Below are 27050 nucleotides of genomic sequence, written 5' to 3' on the forward strand. Positions count from 1 at the left end.
TAACATTGGCTTGCTCGCTAACAATATGGCCAGCAAAATGCTACCTGATGATAACTGAGCCGTGATGCTAACTGATGTGTTATGACAAACGGCGCTGATTCTAGGCAATAATAAATTATGTAGCGGTACAAAGCAAATGTGTGTTAACTTTATAGGGGTATTTTTTTTATATATATAAAGATTTTTCTCGTAGAAGAACATATGTTGTGAACACTTTCAGCACCTGACAAAATACGTCAGTAAATATCACACGTGAATGTTGGAGCTTTTACGTGTCTTAAAAAAGGCGGCTGCTAACGAGCGGCTAAACGTTAGCTTTCTACTTCTGCTGATTCCATTTACGCTTCAAAAATCATAAAAGTGGTGTTCATTAGCGAAGATTATCTCGCTGAACAAAACGTGTGAGTATCATGAACTTTTGTGCGTGAGATCCCAAAACCCATTCGTTCCAAAATACAAAACACAGTGTCCTAATTTTTAATAATTTATTCTTAAATTATCAACACAAAGTCAAAAATATAAACACATAATAACAATGTTCTAATGAGGTCTCAGGCCAAGTTCTCGCTGACCAACCTATGGATCCGTCATCTACAGGGACAGCCCAACATTTGTGTCCTCAGGGTGTGTCACTTGTCCCTGAATGGCATGCAGTGGACTCTTGTTTTAAAAAGGAGCGTGTCCCTCTGTGGCTGGTCATGAAGAAGGTTGTTCCATACCCCCCCCCCCCCAAGTCTGTAAGTCTGCGTACTCCTCTGCATTGTATGGCCATGTAAAATGTCACCTGGTACAATCCTCTGATCATTTAATTTTGACTTGTAGAGCGTCTATAAGTTCCACAATCTCTGCAAAGTAGCTGTTCTCATCTCCTAGGATCATTTCTGACTGGACCATTTCCTGGTACTGGTCTCTCAGAGAGAGCAGAGAGCCCAGCAGAGAGCTGTCCGAGCGGTACTGATCCAAACACACGGGAGCCATGGCCAACAACGCCCGCAGAGCCTGAAAGAAAGATGACGCAAAATGTAGATATTAATTTAGATTTTAGGACGAGTATGTTTCACACACATCTACATCGCACCAAAGTCAGTCCACCTTCTCTCTGTAGTCATGCTCGGTGGACTCAAGCAGCTGCGGGACCAGGCTGCACCACCCCTTCTCCAGCAGCACCCCCTGCAGGGACACCTTGGAGTACTGACGCACCCGCTCCGCGTGGGAGGCATCCAGCACGGGGTCCAGACCTGTCTGAGAGATCAACTCCTAGTGGAGCAGGAGAGACCAGCATCAGCATCATCTAAGAAGTCATATTCTGCATCCCTTACAGTCCGAGCCAAAAAAGGAGCCCTGGGTGATATCTTACCTCCTAGATGAACTTACATGTAATTTAATATAATATAATGTGTTGTACCTTCTCGCTGATCATGTCATATAACATGGTGACAATGCGTGTACGCAGAACTCCTCCTCCATCTGCCCTGAACAGCTCCGACAGGACCTGCAGCCCTCCGTGTGACAGGAAGTGACGCTGTGCGTAGGGAAAGTGACGCAAGAGGGAGGCCACTGCGAACAGAACCTGGCAGGGAGGACAGCAACACACAGGAAAACGTCACAGCTGAACTGTGTGTGTGTGTGTGTGTGTGTGTGTGTGTGTGTGTGTGTGTGTGTGTTGTAGTGCGGGTCTGTGTCAACTACCTTCTTTTTGACTCTGAGTGGCTGCGCAGTGGCCAGGGTGGTTAAGAGCATCTGCAGAGCACCGCTCTCCACAGCCTTCACCTGAACCACTGGGTTACTGCAGGGCAGAAGCACAGCTGTTAGAGAGCTGACATGATAATACAGACTGTATATAAAGATGGCCGACGCGTCTCCACTTACACCCACTGTACAAATATGAAGCCAAAATATTTTTTTATAGCATCAAATCATCGCTACTTAAAACCAAACTTCTCAGAGAAACGAACACTTGAACAAACATCAGCGTGATAAGAACTTCCTAAAATGACAGAAACCATCTTGATTTTTTTTTTTGTTTGGCCCATGTCCCATCCGCTAACATGGAGCAGGCGGGGCTTATGGCCTACACTGCAGGCAGCCACCAGGGGGCGATCGCGAGATGTTTTGGCTTCACTTTTGGGGAGCTGTCATGTCGTCCATCTTTATATACAGTCTATGGCGCACACGCACACAAATATATATGTTCAGATTGTAAACAACGGGCCCAACCGCCACTATATTGACAGGAACTGCAGATGGAAATAAGCTGGTAGCTAAATCTGGTACAAAACGTCTCTTCTCCTTGTGCGAGGTTAATGTTTTGTGAAAGACGCTACTGTGTTGCATTATGGGAATTGTAGGATTCAGCGGTTTTGAAGCTCGACTCGGAAGCCCCTTTTAATATTCACTTGACTTTAGTGTGGCAGTTTCTCCATTTTGTCTATTTCATATTAGGCAACATGTGGTGCTGTGATGAATTGCTATGATGTCGAGTGCATCAGTCAGATCTTATATATAAAAAGGAGCATGTTGCTGTTTGTACCTGGCCAAAGCAGATCCCAGGACAAAGGCAGAGCTTTCCTGTAATCTGAAGTCAGAGCTGTTCAGACCCTCTAGCATCAACTGGAGACCCCCCATTGAACACAGGGTCTGAGCATTATCCACCTAACACACACACACACACACACAGGCAAAGTTAGAGACTTGAATCTCAGAACACATCTGTAAGCTAACATCTTCAGAGCAGAGATGTACCTGATGCACCAGATACTCCAGCTCCAGCAGGATGCTCAGCCTCCGCTCTGTAGTGGAGTTGCTGCTGTTAAACTGGGTCAGCAGGCGCCTCATCACCTACACGCCACCACAACACACGTCACTCAGCCAAACCAACCAAACCAACTACAGCTGCTTTTACGTCATTTCCCAAATCCAAAAGGTGACGTCTTTAAATTGGGACCAAGAGTCCAAAACCTCTCTATTGATATTTTAGTTTTATAAAATATGTAACGACATATGCTCCATGTTGATTCTTTTATTACCGCGACAAACATTTTGTTGATGAGGATCCTTAAATGTGGTAATTCAGTGTTTGTAAACCAGATGTGCTGAGCAGGACAGTTTACAGTCAGTGCTCTCTGCTGGACACACCACGTACTACTACACTTCTGTATTGTGTAACACGACATGGACAGATAACTTAAGACTACTACACTGACATACCTGAACGTCCGTCTCCACCAGCAGCTCCAGCTGAGCCATGTCTCTCTTTAACTCCTCCAGGGGACGAAACTTGGACGCCGCAGAGTCCTCCTGGTTTGAGTGCGATATGTTGTTTTAGTCACAAATAAAAAAGTGTATTTAAGGGTTATTTTATAAGTTTATATCGTTATTATAAATAGTGAAATTAAAAGAATGACATAGAATTGTGTTCCTAAAAATATGAGGGGAAAACCGTCTCATACACTGAAATATCCACAGGAAATAGTTTATTCAGAAATGTAGACAAAGTGCTCGTTTTACACAAACTTCCTGCAGGTATTGAGTTCACTGTTTAGGTTAATTGTACAGCTGGTTGTTCTGTGCTGTTGGGCACAGAGGTTGGATTGTGTTTTGGGAACCACTGCCTTAATCTGTATGCAGTGCCGTTACCTGTTGTTCTGTGTCTTTGCTCACAGGCTTCAGGTCCTCCTTTATCTTCTTCATGGCCCGTTTCAGCTCATCAGGACTGAAGGAGGACTGGGTCTCTTCTTTCTCCCTGCAAAGACAAGACTTTTACCGCCGATGTAATTCTCCGACTCAGTCTTGCTGCCCCCCCCCCCCCCCCCCCCACCTTGTTTGCTTCGCCGGTGGAGGTAAACCAAAGAAGACCCATACCTGTGTTCCTGTGTCCAGTACTTCAGCTGCTCCTCTCCCAGTCTGACCTCCCTCTGACTCGTCTGCAGATTCAGCCTCACATGGGAACCTGCTGGCACTGCCTGGCCTGCACACACACACACACAAAAGGTCTAAAACAGAATAAGATGAGTACGGCAAAGTACCAGTACACCCTCCAGTACATTACCTGCTTTGAGTGTTTGCCACTCCTCAGTAGGTTGGACCACCTCTAAATCTCCTTCATCATCATAGACCGTCACCTCCTCTTCTTCTTCTCCTCCTCCTTCTGTATTCTCCACCACAGTTAAGGCAGAGTCAGACTGCACGGACACAGAAGAAAAAAAACTCACCAACAACTTTCTGAAAGTTTTGATTTTCAACAAAACTGTTTTACTTTCCCGGCAGTGGTCTTAGATTAGTCTTAGTGCATAAGACCTAACTTCCATCTCAGTGTTTGAAACCTTACTGGCCCCATCATATATGCAACCCGCTGTGTATCTTCCTGTTGCAGCAAGCTGGTTACATTGCTTGTTGCATGCTCGGTCCCCACCCCCAAAGTGCTATAATATCACAAAGTTCCAACATATGGCTATGTTGACTGATTTTTCAGACCTCTGGTGCATTAGATGAGAGGATGTCTGGCTGTGCAGGATGGCCTGTTGTTCCTCCTTTAGACCCCCTGCTTTAACATCAGCTATAAAACTTTTACCACATAGGAATCAATACAGCAATGCCTTTGAATTGACTCCCTTCTGAACAGTGGGATTTATATAGAATGTAAGACATAAATATGATCCAATATAACTCACCTTTTGGCCAACAATGCTGGCTATGTGACAGCAATGCAGCCACAAGAGAAAAGCCAGCGTTGAGCAGCTGAGCAGCCTCATGGTGACTGCAACACAGGAGAGCACAGTGGTACATCACCGCTACTGTCCTCTATCCTGAAGACAAACTGAAACCTGGACCTACCTGCTGCATGTGGAACATGACATAACTGGGTATCTCTAACCAGGCCAAACCCCATTCACAAATATTATATTTTAATGTTTCCTTGTTCTTTACAGGCAAAAGTACATATACTTCATCTGTTAGTGTCCTTTTTTTTTTTTTTACTTTAATTTTACTTATTAATATACTATAATTATTTTAGCATTGGCTCCTGTTACTATACTATATGAGATTCAGACGTATGACCACCAGGTAAGAAGGTGTCAGTATGGATTCATAAGAGTTTTGAAGGGAGTTTGGCGTGACAGTGACTACGATACGAGTGGCTCTACTAGCAAAGCTTCACTGAATGGATATTATTATAACAGTTACAGTCCCCGTCTACCTTATGACATAGCTGGCCGGGATATGGCATTGGCAGCTAGCTTTACCACATTAGCTAACGGTGAAACGTTAGCAACAGCTCACCTGTTCCAGTAAAACTTCAATAAAAAGGTGACGCAGTCAGTCTCCTGTCTTCACCATGCTAACACATCCGTCCCGCACACATCTGAAGCCTTCTCTGTCACTTTCCACTCAACTCTCATTGGTCCACGTAAATCGTCGTCTTCTTCTTTAAAAAAAAAAAATATATATGTAATCTTGATTGAGCATTACTGCCACCAGCTGGTGTGGAGTGTTAATACTTCAATTCTCATTCTACCCTCTGAAGGCTTAGAATAAAGCGTTTTCTCTATCAGAAATTGTAAATATCTGAAGTGTTTTATCTGAAATTAACTTCCTCACCATAACAAGAAAAAGAACAGGCCTTGTAGTGTCCCTTAATATTTGTATGAATGCGCACTGTCAGAATTCACACACCATAGTTATGTAATGTCATTCAAGATGGACAAAAACAGCTGTGTCAGATATACATTACATTATATAACAAAAAGAAATGATTGCAATTAGAAGTAGCCAGTTACACATCATGGAATTCATAAATATTTAAGATAAATCTGCTGTTGCAACATTAACAGAACAGAACTGATATTCATGTGTTTTGGAAACCTGAACACCGTATACTGTATGTTCCAAAATGTTTTTAATACTGAAAGATTTAAATTAATGGACAGTACAGAGCAAACACAGTGAAGGCGGCAGGAAAAAGTGAAATATTTGAATGAAAAAGAACAAAGGATAGCATACATATGGTACATATACATCAGCCGGCACACATTCAGATGAGTCCTACTGCTGAGCACACTGGTTCTCCATACTGCTGTTCGAGCTGACGTGGATCATTTCCACAGTCCTGGGTTTCTTTCTTCTCTCCTCTCTCTGGTTGTGCTGCTGGTTCTCCTCCGTCTCCTCTTTACAGTCAGTCCCAGGAGAGCTAAAATACAGTATATTTAGGAAATGTACAATCCAATGACTCCAAGGATGTCATTTCATGCCATGATTCTTCAGAAATGAGTGTCTGACCAATTCAATACATGTTCACTTAAAGGTTCCCTGTTGAGTTTTTGACCTCTAGAGGTGCTATGGAGCTGTTTTTTTCAGCCAGTAGTCTGACACTTTTCCACAGATCTACACTGACCCTACCTAAAAACACAAGGCCAGTCAAGGTTGACTGAACACAGCACTTTTTCTTTTGTTAAAGCGTGAAAAGCGGAACATCATAGTCACTGCTAGAGCCTGGTGGACCCTGACTGAACACACAATTACAATCAGAATAATAATAATAAGAAGCCGATGTTGAACTGTAGTTACTACAGGGTGTAGACAACTCAGCTTATTTATGGATTTTGTACATATGAAAAGCCACACAACGACCTGGACTCCACGCGGACATACTGACCTGGGGTTGGGAATCACAACAGGATCGTCTCCGCTGATCTTCACGCACTTGGCAGGCCGTGGCTCGGGTTCTGAACCTATGACACAAAATGGCCACAAAATAACATAAATACTTAACACTCGGCCATGGCCTCCTGTTCTGTAACTGGACTTTTAATTCCCGTTTTTTTTGATCCGGTGTCATCATAGTTACTGACCTCCAATGCACACGCCTTCTGTGGAGCTCACTGCCTCGGGGGCAGGAGAAGTGTCCCCTTCAGGTCCCGCAGCCTCAGCGTTTGTGACATCCACCTCCGCGGCAACAATGCGCTCCCCCTTGTCGAGCGTGGTTTCCTCGGGGGAGGGTATGACGTCAACGGGAAGCTTCTCTTTCTTTCTCTTCTGGGTCAGATTCTTTTTCGCCTCTATGGACAAACGTTACAGTCATACAGTGACATTTAAAAATGTACCTGCATCCACGTCGTCACAGTCAACAAGTCTTCAGATTTCTTTCCGTTAACGCCACAGACACGTGACCACTGTGCAGAGGTGGGTTTGGTATTCTTCTAGTTACCTTTTGGTTCATATTTGTGTTGCAGCTCCTCTACTCGTAGCTGCAGTTTGATCTTGTCGCTCTGAGCCTGTAGCAGGGAACACACATCGCATCATGGATAACTGTGCAATCCAGCCCACAAACGCTTGCTGTCTGTAGGCAGTCTTGGACTGTGCTGCTTCCAAGCTGCCTTCCTACGTGACCCGAGAGACACGGTTCTCACGGCAGTCAGAGTCCGCCTCTTTTACCTGTTTGAGCAGCCGCTCGGACGAGAAGAGTTTCCTCTCCAACTCCAAAGCCCTCTGGCTCTCTGACAAAGACTTCATCCTCTGCAGGGAGAGCTCATCTCCTAGTCGCTCTACATCCTTACTGAAGAGAGAGACACACACACATACACACACACACACACACAGTTTCAGTTAACCAAGGACCACACAGTGTTTCTGTGACCCATCAGTAACCACATGATTTCATTTGTGAGCTAAATTTGCTAAATATACTTTGTTACTCAGAATTCCAACACCACAGTTGCAAAGCTACACCCAACACTGATCAATGAAGCATCACTAATATAAAAGGACATAGAATGATCTGACCCCATAGCGCCAGGGAGCACCATGGTGCATCGTGAAAAGCGCCTCAAAATCACCTTTGGGACAGCGGAACCTACCCGGCTCTCACTGCCAGAGACGGATGCTGTTTTCCTTTTTTAAATGTGTCGACACGCGCCACATATTTGGTGTCAAATTAAAAGAGGAAGTTGCGTTTCTTGGAATGAAAAGAACTTGTGATTGTCAAATTTCTTCATGTTTTTGAGATAATGCTGTTTGTTTGGATTAAGTTACAGTTAAAGCACAGACGCAACTGTTTGGATTTGGTCGGGTGCAGAACTGAACCAAAAGGACGTATGATGCGCGAGGGGGGCGGGGAAACTCACACAGTGTTGTTGAGCTTCATTTTGAGCAGGTCGGTGTAGTACGTTTCGTCGTGGCCGTTGCCGCTTTCTGCTGGAGCAGGATCAGCTGGCCGAGACTTCAACATCATCTATACACACACAGACACGACATTTTCATGTTGTCACTTCTGTTTTTTTCACAAGTACTTAATGTCACTCCAGGTTGAGCCAAAGGAAATACATTTTTTGAGGGTCTATATAAGACTCGCAGGTTTTAAAAACACTCACCTCCACCTTCTCCAGTCTCTGCAGTTTAGTCATTAGATTTTGGATCTCTCCGTTTTTCTCCGAGAGCATGGACTGAAGTCTCTCCAGCTGAGCAGGATCAGCCCTGGAACCCTGGAGCTGCATCAGGGTGGCTATCTGGACCTGCGCAGCACATGCACGTTCATGCTTGTGATTCAAGTTACAGACAAGCAACACGTGCTGGTCCAATTGGCCTCCACAACACACACACACACACACACACACACACACACACACACACACACACACACACACACACACACACACACACACACACACACACACACACACACAGTACCTTCATGCGCTGCAGCTGCTGTTTGCTGAAGGCGTGTTGTTTCTGCAGTGACTGATACTGGACCTTCATGCTGATGAGCTGCCTCTCCATGTCAGCGCGCTTATCCTCCAACTGCAACACAAAAAAAGTGAACACACACACACACACTGAATTGTGCATTTAATTTCATTTTGGCTCAACCTTGTATGCCAAACGCAGTGTTACAGAGAACTATTGTCCGTTTGTGGATTTTGAGACTGGGTAGAACTGTTTCGTTCATTTAGTTTTCTGCTTCCGTCGAGTTTGCAGCTCAGTATGAGTTTTCACCTCAGCAAACAGGGAGTTCCCTTTGCTGTTGGGATCCTGGGCCTGTTGTAGAACGTGGTCCAAATGGATCTGGAGGTCCCGGTTCGCCACACGAGATTTCTGAGAGGGAGAGAGCGAGAGAGAGAGACGGAGCAGCACAAAGACAGCGTGTTTACATGCACTCACAGTGAGTAATCAGGTTACAGTCGGCTTGTTTCGGTAATAGGGGCAAGGGATTAGAGAAACCTGATTTCTCTAACGGAGGTGCACACAAGCTGAATAAATATGGCAGTTGAATCTACCTCTTTTAGCTATTAACTGTACCAGCGCAGCTAAATTGAGACATGTTTACCTCTAATGCATTAAACCAGGAAACAGCCTCTTTCTCTCTCTCCTCTTTCTCCTCTGTGATTCGCTCCAGGTGGCGCTGTAGGCTGCTATTGGTCAGCTCCAGCTGCTGCTCTCTGTACTGAGATTCCTGCAGAGTCTGCTCCAACTCCACCTGATGGAGGAGGGCAAGGACACAATGTGGGAAACGCCAAGATCAGGACCAGCATTTGGGACAAAAAAAAAAAAAAAAGAGAAATGAACGGATCGAGTACAGACATACTTGGTTTTAGCACTCACGTGTGCGCCGCCTCACCTTAATGTTCTCCAGCTCCGTAATCGTCACCTGCACCTCCATCATCTCGGATGTCATGGAGCTCTGGGTGTGCTCGTTCAGAGCTCGCAGCTCCTCCATCTTGTTGTTCAGAGTCTCCGTCTGCACCTCGAGTTTGTGTCTCAGCTGTTTCTCGCTCAACTGGGATTCCTCCAGGGCGGACTGCTGACTCAGCATCTGAGAGAACACATCAACTGTCACTACATTGTCGTTTTTTTCCCCCCATTCCATTTGAATGCTGTGACGCAAACATATGGACGGACATGAACAACTTCTTCTCTTAACTCCATCAGCAGCAGTGTACTTTTCTACAGAGTTGAGAAAGACAACTACAGTTTACATCAAAAATCCTCGCGACAAGCCTCAACATCAAAAATGTCTGACAAGCATGCTTGACCAATGACATTAAAAGAAATTGTACTATGACTATGTGAAAATGACAGTATGGGTTGTTCCACCTTTTTGTTGAGCTCCTTGAGTGCTGTGCTGTGGCTCCTCTCCAGATGTTCTTCTTGCTCCTGAAGCTGCTGCCTCTGCTGGTTCTTCACGCAGTCGTAGTCCGACTGGAGGGACCCAAGCATCCGAGTCTTTAACTCCACTTCCTTCTGCAGGGAGTACTTCTCTTGCTCGAGGGCCTGTGACAAACACACACACACACACCAACACATGTAGACCGTTTGAAACATGCATGGCGAGACACCACTAGCCACAGTAAGAGAGAAACTGTGTGCTTTTCTATGATTTGGGTACGTTGACCCTCTAAAAAAAGGTGCAGCGTCACACCTCGAGCGCGTTGGTCATCTCCACCCTCTGCTCGTCCAGTCTGTTCTGCAGTTCCATCTGCTGGTTGAGGAGGTCCAAGCCAGCTTGGGCAGCCTGATGGACCTGCTCCTCCCGCTCCCTCAGCTGGCACCTCAGCCGCTGCATCTCCTCTTCTGCTGCCATCTGGAGGGAGGAGGGAAAAGGTGTGTGTGTGTGTGCAAAACCTGCTTTATGCTTCCAGCGCCATGCTCACAAGAGCCCAGCGACCCATGGCACATGTCTCACACATTACATTTCATTTTGTAATATCTGAGGATAGACTTTAGCAGACTTTGCCTCTGGAGAGATATTACATAACAATTCTTTTAGTGGTGTGTGTGTGTGTGTGTGTGTGTTTTCATGAGTCATTTGGTCAAACAACCGTATGGGGAAACTCACTATAATAATTCAATGTTTCTATTAATGTTTTAAGTATTTAAGTAGATCGTAGTATTTTTTTTAGTACTCGATTAATCGATCATTCGAACGGAAGAAAATTAGTTGCCAACTATTTTGATGATCAATAAATCGTTTCACTCAGTTTTCCAAGCAAAAATGCAAAACGTTTGGTGCTTCCAGCTTCTTAAATGTGAGCGTTTGCTGCTTTTTCCTTTGTCTTTTACGACAGTAAATGAAGAGTCTTTGGGTTTTGGGCTGCTGGTTGGACAAAAGAAGCACTTTGAAGGCCAGCTATGATGTCACTTTTTCCCACCAGTTCATTTCTGTGATGGTGGTTGGGTTCGTGTGTGTGTGTGTGTGTCTGTTCCCTTTTCTTTTTTTTTTTTACATCTGCGGTACTTCATTATATTAGTATTTATTTCTGTACACATAATCTCTCAGACCAGTGTCATTTCAGCTTGGTGGCAGTCTATATGCAGCTCTGCGCCACAAAAAGCTAGCTAACGTTATGTCTCAGTAACTCTGCGTTTAACGGAGGGTGCCAGCAACTACCGAGGAGTTAGTGTACGGCCACGGGAGCTCCCATATCAAGCACTGGGATCCAAACAAGCTGACAGCACCACAAATAAATGGCCACCAACTGCTTGATAGATAGCGACTGCGAAATCAGCTACGTACACCGACAACAGTTCACGTTAGCTAGATGAGATACCTGGCTAACGTTAGCTGACTAACTTTAACGGCTATATTCACCTAGCTAGTTAACGTAACGTTAAGCTAATTAACGTTAACCATTTCGACAATATTGGCGCTTGAACTAACGTAACTCGTTTTAAACCAGAAAAAAAATACCATTAACTCGTTTAGCATTTATTGACCTGGTGTCGACAACGGCTGTAACATGGACACAATATATTATTGACAAAAATTGGACACATTTAGTTACCTTGTCACCGATCAGTCGTCTGTTAAACCGCCCCAGTTTGAATCCAGCTCCCATGAACTATCGCGACACGACTTCCTGCCTCAACGAGAGCTGGTCCTGATTGGCCAGGCAGGCGCAGTTGAGCCAGAGGCGTGCAAAAGAAACGTAGAACAGGAGCCAGAGCCTTCAGCTATCAAGCTCCTCTCCTGCGGAACCAGCTCCCAGTTTGGGTCCGGGAGGCAGAGACACACTCTCTACTTTTAAGAGTAACGCTTATAGTTAGGGCTGGCTCAGGTCCTGCCTGGACCAGCCCCCTAGTTATGCTGCAACAGGCCTTAGACTGCTGGGGGACTTCCCATGATGCACCAAGCTTTCCTCCTCTCCCTCTTCATCTTTACACATTCATCACAGTCCAATGCATGTTACTAACTTTATATCTTCCCTGGAGTTTCTCTGTGCTTTCTCGTCTCGCAGGTTCCTGTGGATCGTGGTCCTGGTACGCCTGGCTGCTGCTGCCGCCATGGGTCCACTTGACTCTCATCACTACAGTTAGTTATTATTAGTAAAATAATATTTGTTAAGTGTCACCAGACAACTTTTGTTGTGATGTGGCGCTATATAAATAAAACTGAATTGAACTAAATAAGTTTATATCTTTCATTTAGTATATCTCTGTTGATATGGTATAAGATATGGCATGAATGTATATTTCAGCACAGGGACCGGAAACACAGGCTTTCTGGAAGATCACATATTACATTCTCATCAAATGTTACTGTTGCAATTAAGCCCTGATGACCTGATGATTTTTTTTATATTTTATTAAATATTGTAACATTTTGGTATATAATAGCTTACTAAAATACTTAAAATTGGGCCCGTCATAAGAACTGCGGTTCCAACAATTTCCCCACGTCTCCTGCAATAAGTACCTTCTACATTTCTGTGGGTATACATCCTGTCACACAACCAGTGGAAACAGAACACATACTTAAAACACTGTTAACAGTCGTTGTATAACATGCACATGGAACACAACTAGTTTACATCACTTCAGTTTAATTAAAATTTCATCCCATTCAATTTCCATGTAATTCACTCTACCCAAATTTCCATATAGTTCACATCAGACTCATACGTGACTGTTGAATGAACATCAGTGTATCAGCTCATTCACCTGCCATCTGTCATGCTCATCGTGTCACCACATTCACTGTTGTTTGGTCAACAGTTTTCCTGGTGTGTTTTTACTGCTCAATGTGAAACAAATAGTGTTAATCTCGCCATCTGTGAGGAATCATACGTCTAGAGGAACCTACGCAACGTTGCTTTGTTCTCATATTTACAGTAAACAGTCTGCGTGTTCTCGTCAAGCTGCAGCAATGGAGGCATCATCCAGCTGTCGACCCTGAGGCTGCGGAGAAAAGAAAAAGAAAGCGACGCGTTGGAACGTTGAATGTCTTCACGTGCAGACAACGATGGCTGGCTAACTCAGTGGCGTGTGTGCATTTTCCTTCCTTTCCTTACCTTGACAAAGATGCGTTGGGGCAAGAAGCGTCTCAGCGTGTGTGTGTTGGTGGTCGGGCAGCGAGGCAGGCTGATGTTGAGCTGTGGTAGTGTTTGGTAACCAGCCATCAGTGGGTAATAGTTATACAACATCTGCTGCTCTGAGCCGGGCAGGATACGCAGACGCACCTGCTCACACACACAGTAAATGCATCAAAACCCGTAACTAGTCCCTGGTCCACCCATGCACCATCCTGCAATGGTTTGTTTTTAATAAGTCAGTGTGAAAAACAACACTGACCAGATCTAAGCGTTCTTTGGTTCAGTGAAGTTACCACAGATGTATTCAGGAAACCTATTCATTCGTTTCGACCGAGCTGATGAAAATGCAGCTACGTCGTCTTCAAGTTAGCCAAATCTTTTGTTTAAAAGTGAGCACAGTTGTACCTGTTTGAGTCCAGAGAACATGAAGGCGTCAGAAGGCTCGACCGCCATCTCCACCTCCTGCACCAGAGCCGTCCTGTTCTCTATGTGGTAACGGACTGACAGAGACTCTCTGACTCGCCCAAATGACGGCAAATCTACGCAGAAACAAAAGACAAAAAAATGAAACGGAGACACACGACACAACTGACTGTCATGGTATCAATAAAGTATTTCTAATTCTGATGAACACAAAAGCATCGCGTGCCATTAAGCGTCACTTGTCTAATGTGTACAGTGCATGTTACGTGTTACTCGACAGCTGACTGACCAGCGTGGATGTAAAGAGGAACAAACTCCAGGATGACATGAGGTAGAGTGACTGTAGTTTGGATGAGAGGACTGTCTGCGCTGGAGGACTCTCTGCACGACAAGAGTTGAACAGAGTTAGGAGCTTTACAGGCCACTGATAACCTGACAACATCCTTTCAAAGTGTGTGTGTGTGCGCGCGTGTGTGTGTGTACATACCTCCTCCAGGATATCAGGTACTGTCCTGTTGCTACAGTGCTATTGCTGTTGGTCAGTGGTGGACACCGGAGACAGAAACACTCGCTGGCGCATTCGCCTGTCTGCAGAACCACTGAACACACACACACACACATTTACATTTCATGTTTTTACAGCTATGGGTCTAAGGAAGTGTTCGATAACTGTTGAAACTAGTCGGGTACCTTCCTGTAGCTGCGACTGAAGCTGTGGCGTGTTGCTGCTCATAGTAAGCAGCTGCAGAGAGGAGGAGGCCAGCAGAAGAGGCCAGGGAGACGATGAGAGGACGTCTGTCATCAATAGGAAGGGGATGTCCACCGCTATCCGATCCAAAGGCTCAAACTGCAAAAGCATGCATAATAATAATAAAAATTCCAAATGCAGTTTGTGTGGCAACAACCTGCACTAAAATAGAGGGAAAAACTGATAAAAAAACGAAAAGACGAATATCGGCTACAGACCTTGGTGGACACAAACTTGACAGACACCTCAAAAGGGACCACTGTCTCTATGGTAACCGTCTCATCCTGGAAGACAGTAGAACAAGAGGGGGAGTGACCCAGATGAGAATTGATGAGAAAGTGCTGAGCATTCTCATTGAACCATGCACTGCACGGCCAGCTGTGTCCGCAGGCCAGATGAGGTTCTCTACCTTATGACATTTGCAGACAATCGGACGTCCTTCCACTGTGGTGTCAATGCTGTAGGCCACGTGGAACAGGAAGACCCTCGGTCCAGTTGACACACACTTCACATATACACATCTGTCCAACTAGAGACAAACACACACACGCATAATCATGGATACAGGATGTACTACTTTTCACTGTGGGCAAGCTGAAAATGCAGGTAGGTGTGTATATAATGGAATATAGACATCTAAAACATCTTTCTTTTTGAATGTGTGTGTGTGTGTACCTTCTCGCCTGGCTTCAGATCTCCTAGAGGTATGTCAGGGAGCAGGGCGGGCGCAGAGTCGTCACAAACCTTTGAGCCGTCAAGGGTCACGTGCGTGGTCTGGCCTAGATTGGCATCCTGGCCTGGACAGACCCAATTCAGACAAACTCAAAACTGACGCTTATGTTAGCTTGTTTAGCTGCTCCACCAGACAGACTATAATACAACTTAAACACTGGTGCTAATGTTGTACATTTTTGGGAAGTATGACTTTTCTCTCCAAGAGTGAGATGACGAAATCAATGTCATGTCTGTGTGTGTGTGTGTGTTAACTTCAGAGCAGGAGTCAGGACATGGTTAGCCTAGCTTAGCATAAAGACTGGAAGCAGGGGGGAAGGAGCTAGCCCTGGCGCTGTACAAAACGATTCCTCTAAAGCTCACATGTGTTTCACATGTACACAAAGAGAAACGTCGAAACAAAGTATCCGTGGCTACTGCGGGAGTTTCGCGCTGTACTTGTATGAGTGTACCTGGTTTGAGGCCAGCTGTCAGTTTGACATCCTTTGCCACGCCCTCCTCCTGTGACTGAACAGTGAGGCTGATGCAGTACATTTCATTGTTGAGCGCAGGAGGCCGGTGGCTCAGCTGAACAGAGATCTTTGGGACTCTGGAGATGATCCTGCAGGACAAAACAGGAACAAACACACTGCACATTTCAGAGCAGTGTGGAAGATGATGTAGAAACCGACAGACGAAGAAAAGACAAAGCCTCACATGGTGCTGTGCTGCATGGTCAGGCTGTCCCAGTCCAGCTCTTGGCGTGCCTCAACGCACCGCCCCCAACGGCGTGACGACCTGCTGGCCTGCAAGGCTTCGTGGGTGGAGGCCGCATCTCCGCCCGCCCCTCTCCAGCTCACAAACGCACAGCGGCCACTGTCACCGCCCAGCATCATCTCAATACCTGTCATCTAAATGTGCATATCCAGCAACACACTCAGTCAGTAACAATCTTTCTCTCTCTGTCACACACACACACACACACACACACACACACATAATTGCCTCACCTCTATCTTCTTGCCAACGTCTTCGGTCTTTGCTACAAAGCTGAAGTTGTAGCATTTGGTTTTTCCAGGCAACAGGCTCATACTCTCCTGACCTGAAGACTCCACCACACACCACTGGTTGTACTCCTACACACAGTCACACACACACACACACACACACACACACACAATAAAAGAATTGTTTTGTCATGTCATTGTGTTGGTTAAGGTGAAAAGAACCTGTTTAGCCATGAGCAAATTTCACAAATACGATCAGAAATTTCAAAAGACATATTTAAAAATGTTCCAACGCTTGTTCTTCAGCTCTCCTAGAAACTGTGATACTGCACTTTGCTTGTGTGGTGAAAACCCTACAACCAGTTACTAAGCCTGATGCTGGGAAAAAGCATTTCTGCCTTTGGTTATATTGTGTGTGGCACGTACCTGGTTACTGAGGCTGACGGCCAGCTTGTTGAATGACACAGGATGAGGACAGTCAGCTCGGAGGAAAACCTGAAGTTGGATGGGCTGGTCTACATGGAAGCTAGGAGACTGGAACTTGGCCTTGCACTGGACTGAAGTCAGAAATGAGAATATACTCTCAGAACATTGACTATAACACACTTCTTTATAAAAAAAAAAAGCCTTGTGCTTGAAGCTTTGAACGCTCGAGGAAGCGTTCATTGTCCAAGATGTAGTAAATAGAGAAAAGAAATGATTGTTTGGTATTTTTATGACATTATATTTATCCATAGATATATATACACGTAGATACAACATCAGGCTTGTGAGGTGCCTCTCTGCCACATGTAAGTTCATCTCAAATATTCCATCCCCCGAGATACTCTGCTTGAGGCAGTAATCTCAAATCTCATCTCAAATATTATACTATAGAAATATTATTGGGGTTTTTTTTAATAGTAGTTAACGTATCCTGTAACATAAATACCCGTCTGGCATTTGTAAAAAAAACAATTGGTTGAAAGTCCAGCGAGTCATATTGATTTTAACAGTGGACACCCCTCCTGCCTTAGACATGCGTGCTTCCCCGTACCAATATGGTGGCCATGTTGACGCTGACCATCTATGTGTATACAGCTATTATAGTCATCTTTAACCCAACATGGAGCATTGTTGTAGTCGTTATTTTCTTTCCCCTTCATGTACACAAGAGTAAATAATGAGTTGTGTTTCACTGACTGAACGGGATGTAGTCCTGCACTTCTATAGTGAGCTCATTCGATCCAGCCAAGGCCATGCGGTCGTTCCACAGCGACCTGGCCGCGCTGACGGAGGACAGATCACACTCCGGCTCGGCGTCCGGGACTTCGTTCTGGAAATGGGAAAGACAATGAAAATTCTTACGGACGGAAAATAGAAATATATTTCCCTGGTGTGTGTGTGAGCTCAGCTAAGGTGGAAGGTCATACATGAGTTTGTCAACAGAAAACTAAACGCGTCCTTTATATAGCCACCCTTTAAATGACGCCTACATTTCATGAGTCATACTCTCACTGGCGACATCCCTCAGTGCCATGTTGTTGGATGGGTATTTGATTTGCTGAACATGTTGTGTTGAGCCGGAGGGACTCCGTCTACTCACCGCCAGGACTTTGATGAGATTCCTCTCAATCCTCGACTTCTGCTCTTCCTTCAAGGTCGAAGCTAGAAGACAAGGTGACTAAACCATTAGCTCTTCAACCATATATTATGGTCATGTAATTTTGTTTTGTGTTATGTATTTTGGTATTTTATTTTTTATAATTCCATTTTCTGGCAGAGCTATCACAAATAAGTTCTCAACCTGTGGATTAGACCCTTTAGACTTTTTCAGGTGAGCAGCAGGAAAGAACATTTAGCCATCGACAGCGCTGGTCCTTCTAATGAAGAAATGAATTGCTTGTTGCGTTTTGATTAATTGTTTTGATGTATTTTAGTGTTTGGTTCAACTAATAAAAGCCTCCTAATGACATGGCATATGACCATTAATAGAGATATCACGTCTTATTGCGTTTTTCAGCCATATTGCCTGTAACAAGAGAGGTCAGGTAAGACAGGTCAGGGGGAATAATACTAAAAATGAATCTACACTTGTGGCCACAGTTGGAAAGTTTGTATAATCACTAAAAAAAAAAACATTGCACCAGAGGTGGACAACTTGCTTACCTCTGCCCAGCAGCTCCATGCAGTATATGATGTAGTCTTTAACACTGGCCATCAGATAAGCACAGCGCAAAGCTGTGGTCAATATGGCTGTCAGGAGGCCCCACCATCGCTCTGTGCGATAGTCGCACATCACATAGTCCAACAGCCTGATAACATAACACACACACATACAAATACTTAGATAGCTTTCTAAAAAAAATGAAGGAAACAATCTCCTTGCATCTCCACCAGCAGACGTAAATAGTGACTCATCAGCCATTACCATCCAATGTCCACACGGGACCCTGCAACAGAAATGGTCCGCCAGTGCCTATGTTGGAATTTTAGCTTATTGTGATGTCATTTCTTTGGAGTATCTTACAATGCTTCATACCCCTAAAACCTGAACAACCCAAGCTAAAAGATAATGTAAGTCAATATACCACAAAAACTGATAAAAGTATTGAAATTGTGTCATAAATACAGAAAATACTGAAATTGGACCTGTTTTTTCATCAAATTTTGCACAATATAACGCACAAAACATGTTGATCCAAAAGATTTCTAAATGTAGAAACATGAAAAAAAAATACTAGCAGTCCGTAAGTTATTTTGTAATTTTTTTTAGTTTCTCAATCTCTCTCTGACTTTCCTATCAACCCACTTCTCTTTGCCACTGTGAGTCATGCCACGTTTTTCACCACACGTAACGTAAAATGCCGTCATTCCGAGCATATAAAGTGATGAAGCGAAAGGCAGAAGCCTTAGCTTTCTGCTGCAAAAAAAAATTAATGCTCTAGCTATTATCGTTTTTCATTTTAGATCAGGGAGGGTGTTGTTTCGGGTGCAATATCACTTTAAGATGACTGCCAAGACTTTTCTGAGCATCTCCGTGAAGTCCAGCCTTGTGCATGTTTCCACTTACTTCAGGGCTTTGGTGTAGTCTTTAGCGTGGTAGTATTCCTCTCCCATCTGCACCACTACAAAAAGTGACGGAGGAAAAGACAAACACTGAGAGGAGTGTGAGGAGGATAAACACAGCAACAGGGGCGGAATCGAATCTTCAAGGTTCTTCACGGTTTGTATTGATGGGCTCACCTCTGTGTGATCACATAACATCAACATAATGTCAACCATTTTCATGTCCTACATGCTATGTTAACTTCTACATGTGAGAAAGGGAACCCATCAATGATTGAAAAAGGGAAAAGGGGAATATATTGATAATCAAACTGACTATAAAATGTAAAAAAACAGATACCAGCAGACTCAATTGCAGTGGAACCCCCTCTGTAGGGCCACTGGAAGCATTAAAGGTTACTCACTGAGATGACTCTTCATTCGAGGGCACTTGTACTTCTTAAACTGGGCGACAGCGTTACTGAGAAGCGCTATTATCAGCTCCTGTAGAGGACGAGGCAGAGAGGAGAAGCATGTTTTAATACAGCAGCACAACACAGCCTGACAGAAGCTGGGGCTGTGATGACAAATTAGGAGCATCTTTCTAAAGAGCGTTACATATTCTACTATTTATTTATTTATTTAAAGTCACTATGTGTCGAATTTGAAAGAAGTTTGGCACTCCCCAGTGGTAGTATCAAAAAAAAAAGACACTGTGGCAGATAGTAATGCAAACCATCGCTCAGAAACTGTACACATTTTTACAAGGATTGTCTCATTTTTCTACAAACAAAAACGGTCGGAATAATTTGAAAGATGCCGTAATCACATATAAATGACACTAATGGTTTTTAAGTGCTGACTGACAATGAAACAGAGAGCTACAGCGGTGTATTCAGCGAGCGTGTGTCCTTACAGAATGTGGTACGTCTCGCTCTTTAATCTGCAGCGCCAGAATCCCCGTCTTCTCCTTCTCTGCATCTGGAGGGTCAATACCTGGAAAATACGACAACACAAAGTCATGTTTCGAACACCATGGCGGAGACACTCGGTCATTCACTGACAGGGGGTGTCATGATGCTATGCTCAAAAATATGTCATCTTTCTAATTGGATCGTTGGACCAACTGTGCGTGTTTGAACATACTCTGGTGTCCTTGTCTCCAGGGTCTCTGGCCATAGAAGTCCAGCCCTCCACTCTGGGTGTCCAATGGTTCAGGGGAGGGATAACTCAGTCCAGCCTAGAACCAACCAACCAATCAAACGAAACAATTAGCTGGTGTTAGTAAGATAGCACATATAAGCTTCCTCGCTTGTCATACAGTCAGGTGAAAGGTGGTAATTACGATTCGTGTTCGATTTTTGCAACTCAATTTATCAAGATGTTATTAAGAGTTAATGTGCTAAACAGCAGTAGTAACAGCAGTGCTTGCCGTGGCAGCAGTAGTATTACTGGTGCTAACAGTTAAGGGGCCAGTATGCTCCGTCAAAAGTGCTCATCAGTTGGTCAAATAGCTTCAGAAACCCCCCCCACTGGGGGTGGGAAGCACCAGAGGCCCCACGATACATAAGTCACGATATGATCACATTGCGATTTTAAACACTTTGCAAGTACTGGGATTTATTACCTTTTTTGCAACTGCAAATGATGTCTCAAAAGGAAGATTTTGTCAACATCTGTTTTTTTGCAGCAAAATGGGATTGTGAAAACAGTACAGTATACAGTCTATATAGTCCAGCTTAACTGAATGCAAACGTGTGTGGACTGCTGTGCTATTACAGGTACAAAAGAGTTACGCAGCCCCTTTAGCAACTCTTCACAACTACTGGCAGTGTTTCCCTATGATAGAGTTGTAGCGGGAGAGGTGGAGCATGTGTATGAAAAAAAATTGTTCATCCTCCCAAAGTCAAGGTGGAGCCTTAACCAGCTGTAAGGACGGGTATAGTTGGGATTTTATCTTTATCTTATCCAAAAGACTATATTCAGAACATCAGGAGCAACTTAGGGTTCAGTGTCTTGCTCATGACGGGGGGGGGGGGGGGGTAGCCGGGGATCACACCCGTGTGACAGTGCTAACCACTGTAGGGAAAACCCTCTCCTCTTAATAATTTATCAAATCGATACTTGCCGTCGGTGTATCGATACAATATTGCCAAGGAAACTGTAATTATCACCTGGCAAAGCTGCTGTGCCTGCTGTTTCCTGTCCTGGCTGTAACAGGCAGCTTGCTGGTAGTAGAAACCAGGGTTCTGGGTCTGGATGGCTGTCAGACCCAACTTTATCGCTTCGTCAAACAGCTCGCCAAACGACTGGAACCTGTTAGGAAGCAAAGATGAAGAGAAGAAGAGTCATGATATACCTCTGGTAACACGTAGTCGTTGGAGGACAGCTGTGTTTTTAAAAAAAAAAAAAAAAAAAAAGATTTTAGCCAACTTCCACCTAACCTTTTTAATGTGTCAAATTGGCTCTAATTGCCTTTAGTGAACACAATAGTTTGCATTTTAATAATACTGTTCCCATAAAGACCTTATGCCTCAGTCTAATCTGTATTAAAAATGATACAACAGAGGAAACACTACATATATCTAGCAGGATTAAGAGCAGAGCTGGTGCTCCTGGTGCACAGGTCGGTCGTGTCAACAAAAATATTTCACGCCTCCTGCTTCACTGCTGTAGAAAAAAAGTTTATCAACTGCACATATGTACGTCTTGTTTTGCACGCAGCCAAGTAAATAACGATCATTTTATTTTTAATGTTTCTAATAAACGCATATGTATTCTTAATCAAGGCTTCATTTCTTCAACATGTTACATATGGGGTGTGACTACACAGTGTACAAATAAAGTGTATCTCACTGTTTAGACATCCACGCGGCGTGCTCGAAGGCCAGTTCAGCACTGCCGATCTTCTTCTTACACAGGTCAATGTGCTTCCTGAACTGGGCTATAGCATCTAGAGGAGTGTTATGCTGGAAACACAGACGGCAGATCTAAAGAGACATCAGGGGAGAAAGAGAGAGAGAGAGAGAGAGAGAGAGAGAGAGAGAGAGAGAGAGATGAAACTGCAGACTTCCATTTGGTTCAGGCTGCCTCCTAAACCTCGATGATTCTAATCCTAAGTCCAGAATCACACTGTGCTCAGAGTAATGCAGGATAACCGCATGGCAGTCTTGTTTCGATGACTACAAAACTAACTGTAATGAAGAAAAAGCGTCTGTAATTAGCATTAATAGAGACGACAAAATATCAAAAAGTCGAATATTCCAACTAATTCTTGTCACTGACCAATGGGTTGATCGGAAGAACCCTTTCACCTAACAACAGACAGACACGTACCTTATAGTTGATGAATCCAGCCATAGTTTTGATCTCCAATATGTTGGTCTCGTGGGATCTGAGCTCATGAACGAGACTGTATGCAGTTCTGTAGTACCTACAGACATAAAAAAAAAAAACATACCAAATAAGAGGAACAGCCAGAGTGCAACATACAGGTGCGTATGTGTCTATTCTACCAGCAACTTTGAAAAGTGTATGCTTAGGCAAGAAGCCACCAATTCATTTTTTTTCCCCCCAATTTGAAAAAACAAAATGACAAAAAACATGACAGCAACCTATAATAATGACAGTAGTTAATGAGCGATCCTTAAATCCATATTTCCACACATTTGCTGCCTTCCAATTTTCTATTGAATACATTTCTCTCGAGGTCTTATGGCATTTGTTTACTTCAATCTGCTGATGTACAAAAAATAAATAAATACTGCGACTCAAAGTATCACGTCTCATAAAGTCCTAACAGGAGCTGATCAGTTTAATCTTACTATTATAAACATATAGCCTGCGACTTACTTGAGAGCATTCTGGGTGTCCTGTTTCAGCTCACTGAAGAAGGCAATTTTAAACTGGTGTCTGACAAACAGCAGCTGGGAACATCAGAAGGTGGAGAGGAGAGGAAGAAGGGGAGACGTGACATGTCGTGACTACTCAAGCATTCAGATTTCTGTATTTCTCTGATGGAAAACTAGTTTTCCTTTCATGCAAAGCAGTTTTATTTGTGTGTGTGTGTGTGTGTGTGTGTGTGTGTGTGTGTGTGTGTGTCTTCCTACCTGATGCGTTGTCTTGTTGAGGAACTCTTTATGTGACTTGACTCGACGGATCTCAGTGTAGTAGTATGTCTGAGCATGTTCATAGAAAGCATTCTCCAGCCTACGCAAACAATACAATCCAGTAAGCATACAATGTTTGGAAGAGATTTCAATGTATTTATCTGCTACAACTGTTAGATATGCATTTGATGAAGCGGTCACTATCACAATATGAATAAGAACGCATTGTCCCAGTGTGGCAAATGCAAAAACTGCATATCAACTAATCAAGCAGATGTTCGACACAATGAACTGTGTTCCACCGTTACGCATTTATCAGACAAGACTCTTCATATGGAAAACACAAACTTCAATTAGATTTAAGTCAAAACGGCAGATGCCATTTGGAGCACTAGCAGTTCATGAATTGCTCAATATCTATGTGCAAATATTTCTCTATATGGCATTAGCGAATTGGTGATTACCTTATAATGTAGCCCACCAAGTGGTCGGTGTGTGGCAGTACGAAGAGACTCTTGCCAGACAGATCACAGGCACTACAAAGAGCTGATGCTCTCTCCGATGCTACTAGGTCCTCTCCTGGACAAACGAGAAAATAAGTGATGTTTTGGCAAGTACTCGTGGGACCCTTGTTTATGGAATGTACAGTACAATTTTGTACTGCTGGCAGTCTGAAAGAGATACTTTGATATACTGTAGATACACAGTGATACACCTATATGGATGGGATGTGACGTGTATAATCTAATATGAGACCGCTACCTGGAGGTAAAGGAGTTTTCTTCTGGATTAGAACCACAGCCACCTTGGTGTTCCTGCCCTGAAGACTGGTCCTGAATACAAACAAACACGCCACAGATGAAGATTATTTTCTCGTTTCCAGGTCCAGGTCAGAAACGCTTACTGAATACTTGAACAAGGTTTGGTAGAAATTGAATAAGAAACTAACAGTCTTCTAGCAGAGTTGCATGACCTGGCATTTATTAAAGGTATTACTTTGTCAACACAATAAGTGGAAATTGATGAAGGAAGTTGTGGCAATGCTGACACCATTTTTCAGTGAAACTGAAATGCTGAAAATCCATGTGACAAAAAAAAAAAAAAAACAACCAGCAGACATTAAAACCATCAATATTTCCTCTGTGTTTAGAACAGACCCACGGTACATAAAAACGGTTACATCAATCCAGATAAAACAAAACCCTAAAGCATCTACATGCTGACTCACCCTCTCTGAAGGCAAATCAAACGCACACCTACCTGACAATCTCCACTTTAGTTGCACATTCGGACTGTTTCTCTTTCCACTGTGGGTCGTCCCAGTCCAGTTCATAGAAGAGAACAACCAGTGCTGGCACCAGGTTCAGGTGTTTATTCATCCAACCTGTCTTCAGGATGCCTTTAGGGATGTACCACTCATAGGATGTCCGCTACACAGGCAGGCAGAGAAGATTTAACTGTTTAGAAACACTAAATATATGCAGCAGCACTGTTTTTCCACATCTCAGCACTGATGCTGATCCAGGCATAGGCTGGGTTTGTTGGGATCATGCACGGTATTTGCTTGCTGATGAACTCCTAGATCTCTCTATCCGCTCCTCACCTTAGTGCGACATTTGGGGTACTCGTGGTCTCCCGGGAGGACTTTGAAGGAGATAGGAACTCTGTCAGCTCGCCGGTTGGCGCAGAAGGCGTCCCAAATGGCCCGGTGCACGGCATTGTACACCACATCCAGACCGGTCAGAGCCACAAAGGCCATGGGCCGACAGCATAGCTCTGGAGGGAGCTCCCACTGGGAACCTGCCATCATGATGGTTCAACAATGGATACACCTACACAAGACAGGGCAACATCACTGCAACAGAAACACATCTTTAAAGAAAAATATTCTGTACAAAATACCCCAGCACAGCACGGTTGTCATGTATAATATATGAGCTTTGAGCATTTCTATTGCGTTTCTTTTTCTGTTATATCTATATTGCCTAAAATACATTTCCAGATATAAAATTCATTTCATGCAGGAAGTCAGCGGGGTATCATCACGGAATTACAACACCAAATCCTCATGGACCCACCAAGCATGAACAGAAAGAGCCTTTATGGCCAAACAACTTGCAGGTCACGGGACTTGTAGCTTAGCACCAGCTAAGCAGAGTTGCGCTATCGTTACGTAGCTGCTAACAGTGACAGCTCAGTTGTTTACATCCAACAGACTGGTGCTCGACTGTTTGGCCCTCCAACGGGGTTTACACGGTTTCTATCACGGAGACCTGTCACTTGCACGTAATAACCTACTGTACGTTCAAGCGGCAGTTTACACATACATTTGCGAACCAAGTAAATACATAGGGAAACCGTTAAGACGAAAGCGGAAGTGAGATAACCTAAGCTACTAGCATTGCTGCTGTCCTGTTAGCATCCTCAATAAACCCGTCATTACAAAAAAAAAAAAAAATTAAATACGTGAACTCACGGACACATTAAACAGCGACATACCTCAGTTGCATCACTTCAAGTGAACCGGTGCAAGGTACAGCTAGATTGGCTGAGTTAGCTAGCTGCAGTTCATAGGCTGTTAGCAGTCCAATGGGAATGTCTATCAAGGTTAACAGTTAGCTAGCTAGTGGGCGAGGTTGCAAATTTAACTAGCCGGCGAATAAACGCCAGTGCACTTTTATTCTTAGTCTGCCTGGCTTCGTTTTAGCCAAGTCCCAGCGATGGTCACCATCCGACGGCTAGTCACCGATGTGTCAAAGTCGACAGAAGCAGAAAATAATGGCTAATTCAGCAGCTGTTGCTAAAGCAACAACAAACTAGCTGTTAGCTACCTGTGGCAGAACTCGAGTGACACGTCCGGTTGGACCTTTCAAAATTAAAGTGCCACATCACACAATACGTTATTTGCGAATTGCTACATGAATGTTTTGAACAAGAAAGGCACATTATCGGGGGGGGGGGGGGGGGGGGGGGGGGGGGCATGACATTTGGAGCACAAGACATGGTTATATTACATTTTCATAATAAACACAATTATACATACAACCACACCACTTGTCTTAACATAGAATGCAGTCTATAGCCACCAAAAAAAAACCCAAGCAAGTCACTGAGGTCATTTTTTAATGGGCTACAGCCTGTTGCATGTCATAGTTTTATAGATACAATTGATTGTATGCAGATTACAGCCCCCCCCCCCCACACACACACACACACACACACACACACACACACACACACACTAAATGTCCTGCATCTGTAGCCAGCAGGGGGTTTGATGTGCACTCTCTTTCCCTGCTCTAAACATTTTAATACTGCATATCTCTCCTTTCACCGGTTGTCTGTGGGAGAGAGGGAAACAAGCAAGAATACAATTGTTGTTGTGCTTTGATTGCGTTTTTCATCAAGATGCATATTCACACACCATCTATTATAAGCCTTCTTTAACACAGCCTCCTTAGCGTGTGTTCCTGCAAAGAATTGAGAGATTTAAACACCCGGTGTGCAAAGACAAACTTATTTGGGCCTCATCTGGACAGGACATCGACTATGACTACAACATCGATATCATATGAGGAAAATAATGATGTCACTGTTGCAGCTACAAAGGAACACATGTTGCCATATGATGCTATATGATACGCTTAAAGATAAAGTTGGATAAAGATGTGAGGTATAAATACAACGCTGACGACAGAAAAGTTACTTCCAGGAATATTGTAAT

The 27050-nt window shown here is 43.9% G+C and overlaps 3 protein-coding genes across 3 annotated transcripts; all 3 read right to left on the minus strand.

The window, feature by feature from the left end:
• Window positions 1–505: 505 nt before the first annotated feature.
• On the minus strand, window positions 506–4784 carry sil1 (SIL1 nucleotide exchange factor). The gene is made up of 11 exons (XM_070913452.1): window positions 4671–4784; window positions 4049–4181; window positions 3862–3967; window positions 3661–3742; window positions 3208–3294; window positions 2743–2838; window positions 2531–2652; window positions 1690–1786; window positions 1406–1570; window positions 1093–1257; window positions 506–999 (listed from the first exon to the last, which is right to left on the minus strand). Exons 1-11 carry the CDS (start codon window positions 4749–4751, stop codon window positions 802–804), a joined length of 1332 nt encoding a protein of 443 aa, XP_070769553.1. The 5' UTR covers window positions 4752–4784; the 3' UTR covers window positions 506–801.
• Window positions 4785–5910: 1126 nt separating this feature from the next.
• On the minus strand, window positions 5911–10547 carry spdl1 (spindle apparatus coiled-coil protein 1). Its single transcript, XM_070913535.1, has 13 exons — window positions 10412–10547; window positions 10087–10263; window positions 9611–9805; window positions 9320–9469; window positions 8989–9087; window positions 8683–8793; window positions 8367–8507; window positions 8121–8227; window positions 7432–7552; window positions 7205–7271; window positions 6849–7055; window positions 6653–6728; window positions 5911–6187 (listed from the first exon to the last, which is right to left on the minus strand). Exons 1-13 carry the CDS (start codon window positions 10466–10468, stop codon window positions 6043–6045), a joined length of 1653 nt encoding a protein of 550 aa, XP_070769636.1. The 5' UTR covers window positions 10469–10547; the 3' UTR covers window positions 5911–6042.
• Window positions 10548–12795: 2248 nt separating this feature from the next.
• On the minus strand, window positions 12796–26012 carry trappc11 (trafficking protein particle complex subunit 11). The gene is made up of 30 exons (XM_070913022.1): window positions 25826–26012; window positions 24930–25158; window positions 24587–24756; window positions 24089–24159; window positions 23791–23905; window positions 23327–23426; window positions 23070–23143; window positions 22554–22650; window positions 22074–22207; window positions 21392–21533; window positions 20364–20457; window positions 20134–20213; window positions 19643–19721; window positions 19243–19297; window positions 18339–18484; window positions 17776–17837; window positions 17373–17505; window positions 16617–16747; window positions 16194–16319; window positions 15901–16094; window positions 15657–15805; window positions 15148–15269; window positions 14882–15001; window positions 14691–14756; window positions 14415–14571; window positions 14212–14323; window positions 14014–14105; window positions 13707–13840; window positions 13281–13448; window positions 12796–13167 (listed from the first exon to the last, which is right to left on the minus strand). Exons 2-30 carry the CDS (start codon window positions 25134–25136, stop codon window positions 13123–13125), a joined length of 3375 nt encoding a protein of 1124 aa, XP_070769123.1. The 5' UTR covers window positions 25137–25158; window positions 25826–26012; the 3' UTR covers window positions 12796–13122.
• Between the last annotated feature and the right edge of the window lie 1038 nt (window positions 26013–27050).

This window comes from Enoplosus armatus, chromosome 10 (assembly GCF_043641665.1).
Source record: "Enoplosus armatus isolate fEnoArm2 chromosome 10, fEnoArm2.hap1, whole genome shotgun sequence".
NCBI classification, from domain to species: Eukaryota; Metazoa; Chordata; class Actinopteri; order Centrarchiformes; family Enoplosidae; genus Enoplosus; species Enoplosus armatus.